Source organism: Oncorhynchus keta, chromosome 19 (genome assembly GCF_023373465.1).
Source record: "Oncorhynchus keta strain PuntledgeMale-10-30-2019 chromosome 19, Oket_V2, whole genome shotgun sequence".
Taxonomy (NCBI): domain Eukaryota; kingdom Metazoa; phylum Chordata; class Actinopteri; order Salmoniformes; family Salmonidae; genus Oncorhynchus; species Oncorhynchus keta.
This window is the reverse complement of record NC_068439.1, coordinates 83,718,149-83,731,544: the sequence shown is the minus strand read 5'-3', so window position 1 is coordinate 83,731,544 and position 13,396 is coordinate 83,718,149. Positions and strand designations below refer to the sequence as shown.

The window sequence follows — 13,396 nt, the reverse complement described above, 5'->3', positions numbered from 1 at the left end:
GACATAGGTTATATGACATAGGGTATATGACATAGGGTATATGACATAGGTTATATGACATAGGGTATATGACATAGGGTATATGACATAGGTTATATGACATAGGGTAAATGACATAGGTTATATAACATAGGGTATATGACATAGGGTATATGACATAGGTTATATGACATAGGGTATATGACATAGGGTATATGACATAGGGTATATGACATAGGTTATATGACATAGGGTATATGACATAGGTTATATGACACAGGGTATATGACATAGGGTATATGACAGGTTATATGATATAGGGTATATGACATAGGTTATATGACATAGGTTATATGACATAGGGTATATGATATAGGGTATATGACAAGATAGGTTTTGAACATTAGGGTCTATGAGAACACATTAGATTTGGTCTATATGAGAACACATTAGGGTCTATATGAGAACAAGCATTTTGTCTATACTCTCATTAACATATGAGAACCACATGGTCTATGTGAGAACACATTAGATTTGGTCTAAATGAGAACACGTTGATTTGAATGAATGCACATTATTATATTATATATTATTTTTTTTTTTTTTTAAGATCATATTTAACCAGGAAGGTCACGTTAAGAACATATATTTTCAAATTCATGGGAACAGCGTTAACTTTTGGGGCAGAACAGATTTGACCTTTGCTCAGGGGTGAATGAGAACACATTACTAGTCCAACGCTTTGGTAATGAATGAGAACACATTAGATTTGGTAATGAATGAGAACACATTAGATTTGGTAATGAATGAGAACACATTAGATTTGGTAATGTCTAAAGATCAACAACACCTGTTGTATTCGGCGCATGTGACAAATTACATTAGATTTGATTTGATCATTACTGACTGTGTGGACAGTTATTGACATGTTTGAGTTGTCAACTCAACAATTGTACAGTATCTGTCAATGATAACAGCAACGTGGCTTCAATTCGAGCTTCTACTTCTAAAAATCCACCTTTCCATAAACAAGTCTCTCAATGTTTCCACTTGCTATAGACCATCTTCTGCCCCCAGCTGTGCCCTGGACACCATATGTGAATTGATTGCCCCCCATCTATCTTCAGAGCTTGTACTGTTAGGTGACCTAAACTGGGACATGCTTAACACCCAGGCCGACCCTCAATCTCACACAAATGATCAATGAACCTACCAGGTTCAACCCCAAATCTGTAAACATGGGCACCCTCATAGATATTATCCTGACCAACCTGCCAACTAAATACACCTCTGATGTCTTCAACCAGGATCTCAGCGATCACTGCCTCATCAACGACCAGCCCTCATCACTGTCAAACCCTCCCTAAAACACTTCAGCAGGCCTTTCTAATCGACCTGGCCCGGGTATCCTGGAAGGATATTGACCTCATTCTGTCAGTAGAGGATGCCTGGTTATTCTGCACATCGTAAATAACCATGCCCCATTCAAAAAATGTAGAAACAGGAACAGATATAACCCTTGGTTCACTCCAGACCTGTCTGCCCTGTGGCGAACTGCATTAGCATCGAATAGCTCCCGCGATATGCAACTTTTAAGGGAAGTTAGGAACCAATATACACAGGCAGTTAGGAAAGCAAAGGCTAGCTTTTTCAAACAGAAATGTGCATCTTGTAGCACAAACTCCAAAACGTTCTGGGACACTGTAAAGTCCATGGAGGTTCAGAGCCCCATTTCAAGACTACCTTCTTTAGCTAAGATTCTTGAATCATTGGTCAATGTACAACTTTGTTCCTTTTTATCTGATAATTGTATTCTTAATATAAACCAATCAGGGTTTTAGGCCTGGGCATAGTACTACCACAGCAACCACACTAGTTGTTAATGATCGTATCAACGCCTTGGATGCTAAACAAAAGAGCTGTGCTGCTTTATTCATTGATCTGTCAAAGACGTTCAACACTGTTGATCATTCCGTTTTGCTGAAGAAATGATCAAGAATAGGCCTGGGATATACATCCTGTTTATAGTTTCAGAATTATCGTAGTGACAGAACTCAGGACATCTTACCAGATAGGGTTAAATCTGAATTATCTTAATGACAGAACTCAGGCCATCTTGATAGATGGGGTTTAATCTGAATTATCTCAGTGACAGAACTCAGGCCATCTTAATAGATGGGGTTTAATCTGGATTTCTTGAGATTCAAAAAGGTGTTCCTCAGGGTTCTATTTTAGGTCCATTATTGTTTCACTTTGTATATTAATGGCATAGGAAACACTGTTCATACTTGTAACATTCATCTCTATGCAGACACCGTGTTGTGTTCCTGTGCCACCTCAGTGCAGCAGGCTATTCGTGAACTTCAGGATGACTGATCCAGTTCTGAAATATGTACAGATCTTAAATGAGTGTTAAATTCAAGTAAAACCAAGCTCATGCTGTTTTCTAGGTCATGAAATGTTGACCCCGAGGACCTGTATATGTGGAGCCCAAATTGAGCTGCTTTCTCAATATAAAGTACCTGGGTGTCTGGATTGATGACAAATTGTCCTTCCTAACGCATATAGAAAATCTGACTAAGAAGCTAGTATTTTTTACATTGAAATAAATAATGCCTCTTGGTTCTTTACATGCGGAAACCTTTGTTTTAAGCTCTTTGGACGCGGTCTATCATTCAGCAATACGTTTTTGTATCACCGGGGACAATTTTACAACATTGATGTCAGGATTTGTCCAGGGTTGTTCCGGTTTTTGGTCACTAGATGCCCCCATTGTGCCTTTTGACCTTTTGTTTTCCCTATCCCCATTATTATTTGCACCTGTGCCTCGTTTCCCCTGATTGTATTTAAACCCTTTGTTTTCCTCAGTTCTTTGCTCTGTGTTTGTATGTTAGCACCCAGCCCTAGTACTCTGTGAACTCTTGTTGATCCCGGTGGACTCTCTTGTGGAATTCTGTTTTTTGTTCTTGTTTGTTTGTTTTTGAGTATCTTTTGAGGCTTTTTGTGCTTTACCTTCCACCTTGTGGATTTACCTTTTGTCTTGGAGGATTGCCTTTGTTCTTGTGGAATTCCTTTTGAGGTTGTGGAGTTACATGTTTTCCTGAAGAACTTCACTTTTTACTTCATTAAATACACCGTCTCAAGTACTGCTGTGTCTGCCTCATCTTCTGGGTTCTGCTGACTATTCGTGGCTCAGTTGGTTTAGTGACTGTTTCTCACTCCGGAGACCCGGGTTCGTAACCGGGTCCTGACAATTGAGATCTGTATAAAAATGTGGGCTGGACCTCTCTGTCTATAAGAAGGCAGGATAGTGGGCTCGTTTCCCGGGACCACACATATGTAAACAAGCTTTGGATAAAAGCGACTGGTATTTGGCATGAATTAATGTCTCCTCTTGGTTCTTTGATATTGGATAACATTGTGTTACTGCCTAAGAAGTCTGAGAATATTTTTCTGATTCTGTAAATGCCTGTTTTTGTTCTCCTTTGCACATCACACCATGTCCACATCAGAATGTGTCTGATGTGATGCTTTAACATACTGCTCTTTGGAGCACTATCAAGTTGGAGGGACACAACCTCTCTCGCGCCCCTCTCTCTCCTCTCTCCTCTCTTTCTCTCTCTTTCCTCTCTATCTCTCCATCTCTCTCCTCTCTCCTCTCTCTCTTGTCTCTCACCCCTCTCTCCTCTCTCTCTCTCTCTCTCTCTCTCTCTCTCTCTCTCTCTCTCGCTCTCCTCTCTCTCCTCTCTCTCTCTCCTCTCTCTCTCTCTCTCTCTCTCTCTCTCTCTTCCTTCCCTCTATACATCTGTCAGCATCTATCTATGTTAACCCACCTCTACAATCGGAGCTTCTCAAATGGGAAAATGAGGTAGACCTGACCCCGCGACCCCATGATGTCACTCAATATCTCTCCACCCCCCAACACAGATACCTTAACGGTCTTTTCCCATGTGTGTCACCAGGCATTGGCTCCACTAGGCAGACCTGTATCTAAACCCCAGCAGGGTGTGTCATCTTAAAGTTATCTTAAAGACTGGTGGGAATGGATGACATTGTGTGAAGTTCCAAATTGCACCCTATTCCCTACCTAGTGCACTACTTTAGACCAGGACCCATAACCACCCTATTCCCTACATAGTGCACTACTTTCGACCAGGGCCCATAACCACCCTATACCCTACAAAGTGCACTACTTTAGACATGGACCCATAACCACCCTATTCCCTACATAGTGCACTACTTTCGTCCAGGGCCCATAACCACCCTATACCCTACATAGTGCACTACTTTAGACATGGATCCATAACCACCCTATTCCCTATATAGTGCAGTACTATTGACCAGAGCTCATAGGGAATAGAGTGCAATTTGGGAAGTAAGTCTCCTCACTCTTGGAGTGATAGCTGGACCCCTGTTCCGCTGACATTCTACCATATCTGTCATTGGTAGGAATTGATTTTCTTTCTTATATTGTGTGTCATCGGTCACCTTGGTGGCAGAACAGAACAGAACAGGGAGGCCAGTATTGATTGTACCTGGAGATAAGAAAGAAGGAGGGAGGGAGGGACTGGAGATAGGAGGGAGGGAGGGAGGGACTGGAGATAGGAAGGAGGGAGGGAGGGAGGGACTGGAGATGGGGGAGGGGGAGGGAGGGAGGGAGGGAGGGACTGGAGATGGGAGGGAGGGAGGGAGGGAGGGAGGGAGGGAGGGACTGGAGATAGGAGGGAGGGAGGGAGGGACTGGGAGGGAGGGAGGGACTGGAGGGGAGGGAGGGAGGGACTGGAGATGGGAGGGAGGGAGGGAGGGACTGGAGATAGGAAGGAGGGATGGAGGGATGGAGGGGGAGGGAGGGAGGGATTTGGAGGGATGGAGGGAGGGAGGGATTTCTCAATTTCACCTTCATTTTCTCCTTTCATAACTTTATTAAAGGTTTGCCTGCCTTATCAATTTCCTAAAAGCGTCCTAAATTCAACACATACTGCTAATATCAATGAATATCCAATCACTATCGGAATGCAATAACTAATTGGATTCTGCTCAAGGTAATTGGATTCCATAGTAATTTTGATGTTTTCAATTGCGTTATCTGTCAATGCTTGCTGATACTCTTTGCCATATCATGTAGCTATCATTGATGGCTACTTAAAAAGCTCACAAAAAAACAGACTTGGACCCCCCCCCTTTCCATATTTCTCATAACACCCCTTTAGGTGTTAAAAATAAAGGGTGTAGTCAGTCAGTGGAGTCCTCCAGCCACCTTCCCTCATGTTATACCGTACTTTATTATTTAAAGACCTTTATAAAAAAGATTGGTGTGTTTTTTTAACCATCATGCCATGGGGTTTTTTCACCATCATGCCATGGGGTTTTTTCACCATCATGCCATGGGGTTTTTTCACCATCATGCCATGTTTTTTTAACCATCATGCCATGTTTTTTAACCATCATGCCATGGGTTTTTTTTAACCATCATGCCATGGGTTTTTTAACCATCATGCCATGTTTTTTTAACCATCATGCCATGGGTTTTTTAACCATCATGCCATGGGTTTTTTTAACCATCATGCCATGGGGTTTTTAACCATCATGCCATGTTTTTTTTAACCATCATGCCATGGGGTTTTTTAACCATCATGCCTGGGGGTTTTAACCATCATGCCATGTTTTTTTAACCATCATGCCAATGGGGTTTTTAATAATCATTCCATGATTAACCATCATAAATGTTTTTAACCAACAAAACATGGGTTTTTAACCATCATGCCAACAATTTTTTAACCATCATGCCAAATCAATCTCACAAAGACATGAGGGGAAACAGAGGGTTAAATACACCATCATGCCATGGGATTGAAAACAGGTGTGTGGGAAGACAAGACAAAACCAATGAAAAAATTCAATGATGGCTAACCACCGGTGATGCGTTTTTTTAACCATCATGCCAACAAGGAGAGGCAACCATCATGCCATGGGTTTTTTAACCATTATGCCATGGGTTTTTAACCATCATGCCATGTCTGGTTTAAATGTAAATGTAAATCATGCCATGGGTTTTTTTAACCATCATGCCATGGGTTTTTTAACCATCATGCCATGGGGTTTTTTAACCATCATGCCATGGGTTTTTTAACCATCATGCCATGGGTTTTTTTAACCATCATGCCATGGGTTTTTTTAACCATCATGCCATGGGTTTTTTAACCATCATGCCATGGGTTTTTTTAACCATCATGCCATGGGTTTTTAACCATCATGCCATGGGTTTTTTTAACCATCATGCCATGGGTTTTTTAACCATCATGCCATGTTTTTTTTAACCATCATGCCATGGGTTTTTTAACCATCATGCCATGGGTTTTTTCACCATCATGCCATGGGTTTTTTAACCATCATGCCATGGGTTTTTCACCATCATGCCATGGGGTTTTTAACCATCATGCCATGGGTTTTTTTAACCATCATGCCATGGGTTTTTTAACCATCATGCCATGTTTTTTTTAACCATCATGCCATGGGTTTTAACCATCATGCCATGGGGTTTTTAACCATCATGCCATGGGGTTTTTAACCATCATGCCATGGGGTTTTTTTCACCATCATGCCATGGGGTTTTTTAACCATCATGCCATGGGTTTTTTTAACCATCATGCCATGGGTTTTTTAACCATCATGCCATGGGTTTTTTAACCATCATGCCATGGGTTTTTTTTAACCATCATGCCATGGGTTTTTTAACCATCATGCCATGGGTTTTTTAACCATCATGCCATGGGGTTTTTTAACCATCATGCCATGGGGTTTTTAACCATCATGCCATGTTTTTTTAACCATCATGCCATGGTTTTTAACCATCATGCCATGGGTTTTTTAACCATCATGCCATGGTTTTTTTTAACCATCATGCCATGGGTTTTTTTAACCATCATGCCATGGGTTTTTTTAACCATCATGCCATGGTTTTTTAACCATCATGCCATGGGTTTTTTTAACCATCATGCCATGTTTTTTTTAACCATCATGCCATGTTTTTTTTAACCATCATGCCATGTGTTTTTTTAACCATCATGCCATGTTTTTTTTAACCATCATGCCATGGGGTTTTTTAACCATCATGCCATGGGGTTGTTCGATGACAGATGTATTTATTTTTAAATCTCTCACTTGATGGTTTCATTTCAGAGACACGCATAAATCATGTTTTGTTGCAAAACGCTATATATCCGCCTCACTCTCAGAGAAACAAGTAGTTTACTAACGTCAAATGTAATAACTACGTTTTCTTTTTTTTTATATATATAAATAACTGATCAAATGATACGTTTAGCAGATGCTCGTATGTAGAGCGACTTACAGTGCTTTCATCTTAAAGATAACTAGGTGACCACATATCACAGCCAAATACACAGAACACAAACATTATATTCCAGCTGAACAATTGATATATAACATTCCGCAACAAAACCAGTTTAATACATATCTAAAATCTAGAACCTGTAATATTTTATAAACACATGAAGGTACCCTTGAACAATTATTTCTGATGAAAAAAACACGTGAAAATTAGTGGATATATCGTTTTGGATTTACAACTGTCCAGCTGTCGGGTTGGATGGGGAGTGTTGCTGCACAGCTTTTTTTTAAGTCTCTCTCGATGTTTGATCGGGTTCAAGTCCGGGCTCTGGCTAGGCTACTCAAGGACATTCAGAGACTTGTCCCGAAGCCACTCCTGCGATGTCTTGGCTGTGTGCTTAGGGTCGTTGTCCTGTTGGAAGGTGAACCTTCGCTCCAGTCTGAGGTCCTGAGCGTTCTAGAGCAGGTTTTCATCAATGGTTTCTCTGTACTTTATCTCCGTTCATCTTTCCCTCGATCCTGACTAGTCTCCCAGTCCCTGGTGCCTGAAAACAACCACGCAGTATGATGCGGTCACCAACGTGCTTTACCGTAGGGATGGTGCCAGGTTTCATCAGACCAGAAAATCTTGTTTCACATGGTCTGAGAGTCCTTTAGGTGACTTTTGGCAAACTCAAAGTGGGCTGTCATGTGACTTTTCCTGAGAAGTAGCTTCCATCTGGCCACTCTACCATATAGGCCTTATTGGTTGTCCTTTTGGAAGGTTCTCCCATCGCCACAGAGGAATTCTGGAGCTCTGTCAGAGTGAAATCCATTTTAGAATAAAGCTGTAAAGTAACAAAATGTGGAAGAAGTGAAGGGGGCTGAAAACTTTCCATTTAAGAATGATGGACTGTATACAAACCTTCAATGCTGCAGAAATCACACCTTCCCCAGGTACCTCGATACAAACCTGTCTCAGTCACACAATTCCGGTACCTAAAATGGTTTTTGTCACATGCACTGTCAACTGGCACCTATAGAAACGTGTCAGCCTCACAAATCATGGCACCAATACAAACAGGTGGACTCAGTCACACCCCTGGCACCAAGATGCAAACAGTCAGTCACACCCAATGGTCTTTAATCAAATGGCTCTGTCACACCCCTGGTACCGTGAGATACAAATGGTCAGTCACACCCCTTACCTATTTCAGAAACGGTTTTCAGTCACATTATGTGGTACCTATAGAAACGGATTTTTCACACCCATTTTACCGAATAAAGCTGTAAAGTCACAAAATGTGGCACCTATAGAAACGGTCAGTCACACCCCCTGGCACCTATAGAAACGGTCAGTCACACCCCCTGATACCGATACAAACGGTCAGTCACACCCCCTGGTACCGATACAAACCGTCAGTCACACCCCCTGGTACCGATACAAACCGTCAGTCACACCCCCTGGTACCGATACAAACCGTCAGTCACACCCCCTGGTACCGATACAAACCGTCAGTCACACCCCCTGGTACCGATACAAACGGTCAGTCACACCCCCTGGTACCGATACAAACTGTCAGTCACACCCCCTGGTACCGATACAAACAGTCAGTCGCACCCCCTGGCACCGATACAAACTGTCAGTCACCCCCTGGCACCGATACAAATGGTCAGTCACACCCCCTGGCACCTATAGAAACGGTCAGTCACACCCCCTGGTACCAATACAAACAAATAATTAGTTTACTTCTGTATCCTCACCCCTTTATATGTTATTGTTCCTCTCTCCTAAGACCGCCTCTTTGTCGGTCGCACCACCTTGAAACTAACTCAAATGAAAAATCTCCTTTCCTTTTAGAGACTTACCTAATGTACTTTTTCCCCTAACAAGCTCTTGTTCCTCTCTCCTCAGACCGTCCCCCTGCTCCTGTCAACGTGTCTGTGATGCACCTGAGGGCCGACTCAGCCACTGTCTACTGGGAGATACCTGAGGGTGAAGTCATCATCGGCTTCTCCATCTCACAGCAGGTGACTACTATGTAGTTATTATTAATAGTTATTCATTATTATTATTATTATTATTATTATTATTATTATTATTATTATTATTATTATTATTATTATTATTATTATTATTATCTAGCCCAATGGTCTTGTTGACAAAATATACAAATGTAATGGGTGGATGAGATCTTGGTAAAGGTTTAGTTTGCTAAGTGAATTCCACTGTTAAGATGTTTATTTACTAAATGTCATTGTTGTAGAGGTTCTGTTTACATCAGTATTTGATGTGCTACATGTCTGATGTGTTTTAAGGTGAATACAGCCGTGTATATATATAAATACTGCATGTTTACTACTGTAATACTTTATGCATTCAGAAAGTATTCAAAACCCCTTGACCTTTTAAACATTTTGTTACGTTACAGCCTTTTTTCCAACTGTTTTGTTGTTGTATCAATCTACACACAATACCCCCAAATAATGACATAGTAACAAAACAAAAAAAATCTGAAATGTTTGCAACTCATTACAACTCAAAATTTCAAGAAGCACTCGCACATCTGAGCCATCTTTTTTCGCAGGTGCGTGGTACCAGTTGAACAAGATGTGGGAAAAGGGGAACCGCACACTGCTCTTGGTCACTGATCTTCAATAAGCTTCACGTATCGGCCTCACGGCCTTAATCAGAGCTTTATTCATTACGACTAAAAATACTGAAATATCACATTTTTCGTAAGTATTCAGACCCTTTACTCAGTACTTTGTTGAAGCACCTTTGGCAGCGATTACAGCCTTGAGTCTTCTTGGGTATGATGCTACAAGCTTGGCACACCTGTATTTGGGGAGTTTCTCCCATTCTTCTCTGCAGATCCTCTCAAGCTCTGTCAGGTTAGATGGGAAGCGTCGCTGCACAGCTATCTTCATATTTTTTTGTAAAGTAGCAAACATTTCTAAAAACCTATTTTTGCCTTGTCATTATGGGGTGTTGTGTTTAGATTTCTAAGGATTTTTTTATTTAACTTGTGTAACATAACAAATTGTGTAAAAAATGCAAGGGGTCTGAGAACTTTCCAAAGAGTTTCAAAACACCTCATGATCAAAAAAGCAGAGATAGCAGTCCAAAATATTACCCAAACCACAATATTCGATTATATGACAAGAATGCTTTAGATTTCACCCACAAAAATTCCAGTTGTTGCCAGCATCAGATGAGACGACCATTCCAACGTTATTGTATGACAGTTTCAAACCCAATATTCACAGTCGGAAAAATGCAACAAAGCATTAGTTAAATATTCAAATTATGCAAAAAATATGAGGATGGTATCAATTATAATGAGAGAATAGATGCAGTGAATAGAAGAACAACCACTCATACATAATGTGGATGGATATAGCATTGTCGGCCTTAACATGTTCACGATTTCTCAGCAATACCGAAGGCTTGGTTCACATGCTAATATAAATGACCATGAAGGAAGGTTTGACTAAGAATGTAAATAAAGTTCAACGTGTTTGATTTGTCAGGAGATATATACGATTCCAGGGTTAATATCCACAGCTCCCAGAGAGCCGTTTTCAGGTGGGATTGCTTTGAGAATGCTTAGAATAGTGGAACTACCTACGCATACTCATTTTTAAACATACTCACTGTGCATACTGAGTAGTAGTAGTCGCTGTATGCTCTGTGTAAGTAGTAGTAGTAGTAGTCGTAGTAGTTGTAGTAGTAGTAGTAGTAGTAGTAGTAGTAATAGGTCTGCTTAGTAGTAGTAGTAGTATAGTAGTAGTAGTACTAGCAGTGGTGTTAGTATAGTAGTAGTAGTAGTAGTAGTAGTATGGTAGTAGTGGTAGTAGTAGTGGTAGTAGTAGTAGTAGTAGTAGTAGTGTTAGTATAGTAGTAGTAGTAGTAGTAGTAGTAGTAGTAGTAGTAGTAGTAGTAGTAGTAGTAGATGGTCTGCGTAGTAGTAGTAGTAGTAGTAGTATAGTAGTATGATAGCAGTAGTATTATAGTAGTATAGTAGTAGTATAGTAGTAGTTGTAGTAGTAGTAGTGTAGTAGTAGTAGTAGTAGTAGTAGTAGTTGGTATGCTTAGTAGTAGTAGCAGCAGTAGTCGTAGTAATCGTAGTTGTAGTTGGTCTGCTTAGTAGTAGTAGTAGTAGTAGTAGTAGCAGTAGTTGTAGTAGTATAGTAGTAGTAGTAGTAGCAGTAGGTCTGCTTAGTAGTAGTAGTATAGTAGTAGTAGTAGTATATTAGTAAAATTATAGTAGTATAGTAGTTGTGGTAGTAGTAGTATGCCTGCTTAGTAGTAGTGGTAGTAGTAGTATCGTAGTAGTAGTAGTAGTAGTAGTAGTAGTATAGTAGTAGTAGTAGTAGTAGTAGTAGTAGTAGTAGTAGTATAGTAGTAGTAGTAGTAGTAGTAGTAGTAGTATAGTAGTATAGTAGCAGTAGTGTGGTAGTAGAAGTAGTAGTAGTAGTAGTAGTAGTAGTAGTAGTAGTGGTAGTAGTAGTAGTAGTAGTAGTAGTAGTAGTAGTAGTAGTAGATGGTCTGCGTAGTAGTAGTAGTAGTAGTAGTATAGTAGTATGATAGCAGTAGTATTATAGTAGTATAGTAGTAGTATAGTAGTAGTTGTAGTAGTAGTAGTGTAGTGGTAATAGTAGTAGTAGTAGTAGTTGGTATGCTTAGTAGTAGTAGTAGCAGTAGTTGTAGTAGTAGTAGTTGTAGTTGGTCTGCTTAGTAGTAGTAGTAGTAGTAGTAGTAGCAGTAGTTGTAGTAGTAGTAGTAGTAGTAGTAGTAGTAGTAGTAGTGTGGTAGTAGTAGTAGTAGTAGTAGTAGTAGTAGTAGTGGCGTAGCGTAGTAGTAGTAGTAGTAGTAGTAGTAGTAGTAGTAGTAGTAGTAGTGGTATAGTAGTGGTAGTAGTAGTAGTAGTGATAGTATTGGTAGTAATAGTAGTGGTAGTAGTAGTATAGTAGTCGTAGTAGGAGTAGTAGTAGTAGTACTAGTAGTAGCAGTAGTAGTAGTAGTATAGTTTTAGTAGCAGTATAGTAGTAGTATTGTTGTAGTAGTAGTAGTAGTAGTAGTAGTAGTAGTAGTGGTGGTAGTATTATAGTAGTATTAGTATAGTAGTCGTAGTAGTAGTAGTAGTAGTAGTAGTAGTAGTAGTAGTAGTAGTAGTAGTAGTAGTAGTAGTAGTAGTAGTTGGTAGTATTTGGTCATAGCGTAGTAGTAGTATGATGAGTAGTAGTATTATAGTAGTATAGTAGTAGTAGTAGTAGTAGTAGTAGTAGTCGTAGTAGTGGTAGTAGTAGTAGTAGTAGTAGTACTAGTATAGTAGTATAGTAGCAGTAGTGTGGTAGTAGAAGTAGTAGTAGTAGTAGTAGTAGTAGTAGTTGAAGTAGTAGTGGTAGTAGTAGTAGTAGTAGTAGTAGTAGTAGTAGTAGTTGGTCTGCGTAGTAGTAGTAGTAGGAGTAGTATAGTAGTATTATAGTAGTAGTAGTAATAGTAGTAGTAGTAGTAGTTGGTATGCTTAGTAGTAGTAGTAGCAGTAGTTGTAGTAGTAGTAGTCGTAGTTGGTCTGCTTAGGCAAACTACCTGCCCTCCAGGACACCTACACCACCCGTTGTTACAGGAAGGCCATAAAGATCATCAAGGACATCAACCACCCGAACCACTGCCTGTTCACCCCGCTATCATCCAGAAGGCGAGGTCAGTACAGGTGCATCAAAGCTGGGACCGAGAGACTGAAAAACAGCTTCTATCTCAAGGCCATCAGACTATTAAACAGCCACCACTAACAGTGTGAGTGGCTGCTGCCAACACACTGTCATTGACACTGACCCAACTCCAGCCATTTTAATAATGGGAATTGATGGGAATTATGTAAATATATCACTAGCCACTTTAAACAATGCTACCTTATATAATGTTACTTACCCTACATTATTCATCTCATATGCATATGTATATACTGTACTCTACATCATCGACTGCATCCTTATGTAACACATGTATCACTAGCCACTTTAACTATGCCACTTTGTTTACTTTGTCTACACACTCATCTCATATGTATATACTGTACTC

General features: G+C 40.2%; 1 protein-coding gene across 1 annotated transcript in view; it reads left to right on the top strand.

The window, feature by feature from the left end:
- LOC118376851 (fibronectin type III domain-containing protein 4) overlaps positions 1 to 13,396 on the top strand; it is an 88,503-nt gene that overhangs the window by 23,647 nt on the left and 51,460 nt on the right. Inside the window, exon 2 of the mRNA XM_052471646.1 lies at positions 9,224 to 9,339. Coding sequence (XP_052327606.1) covers positions 9,224 to 9,339 — 116 coding nt within the window. The remainder of the gene's footprint in view (positions 1 to 9,223; positions 9,340 to 13,396) is intronic.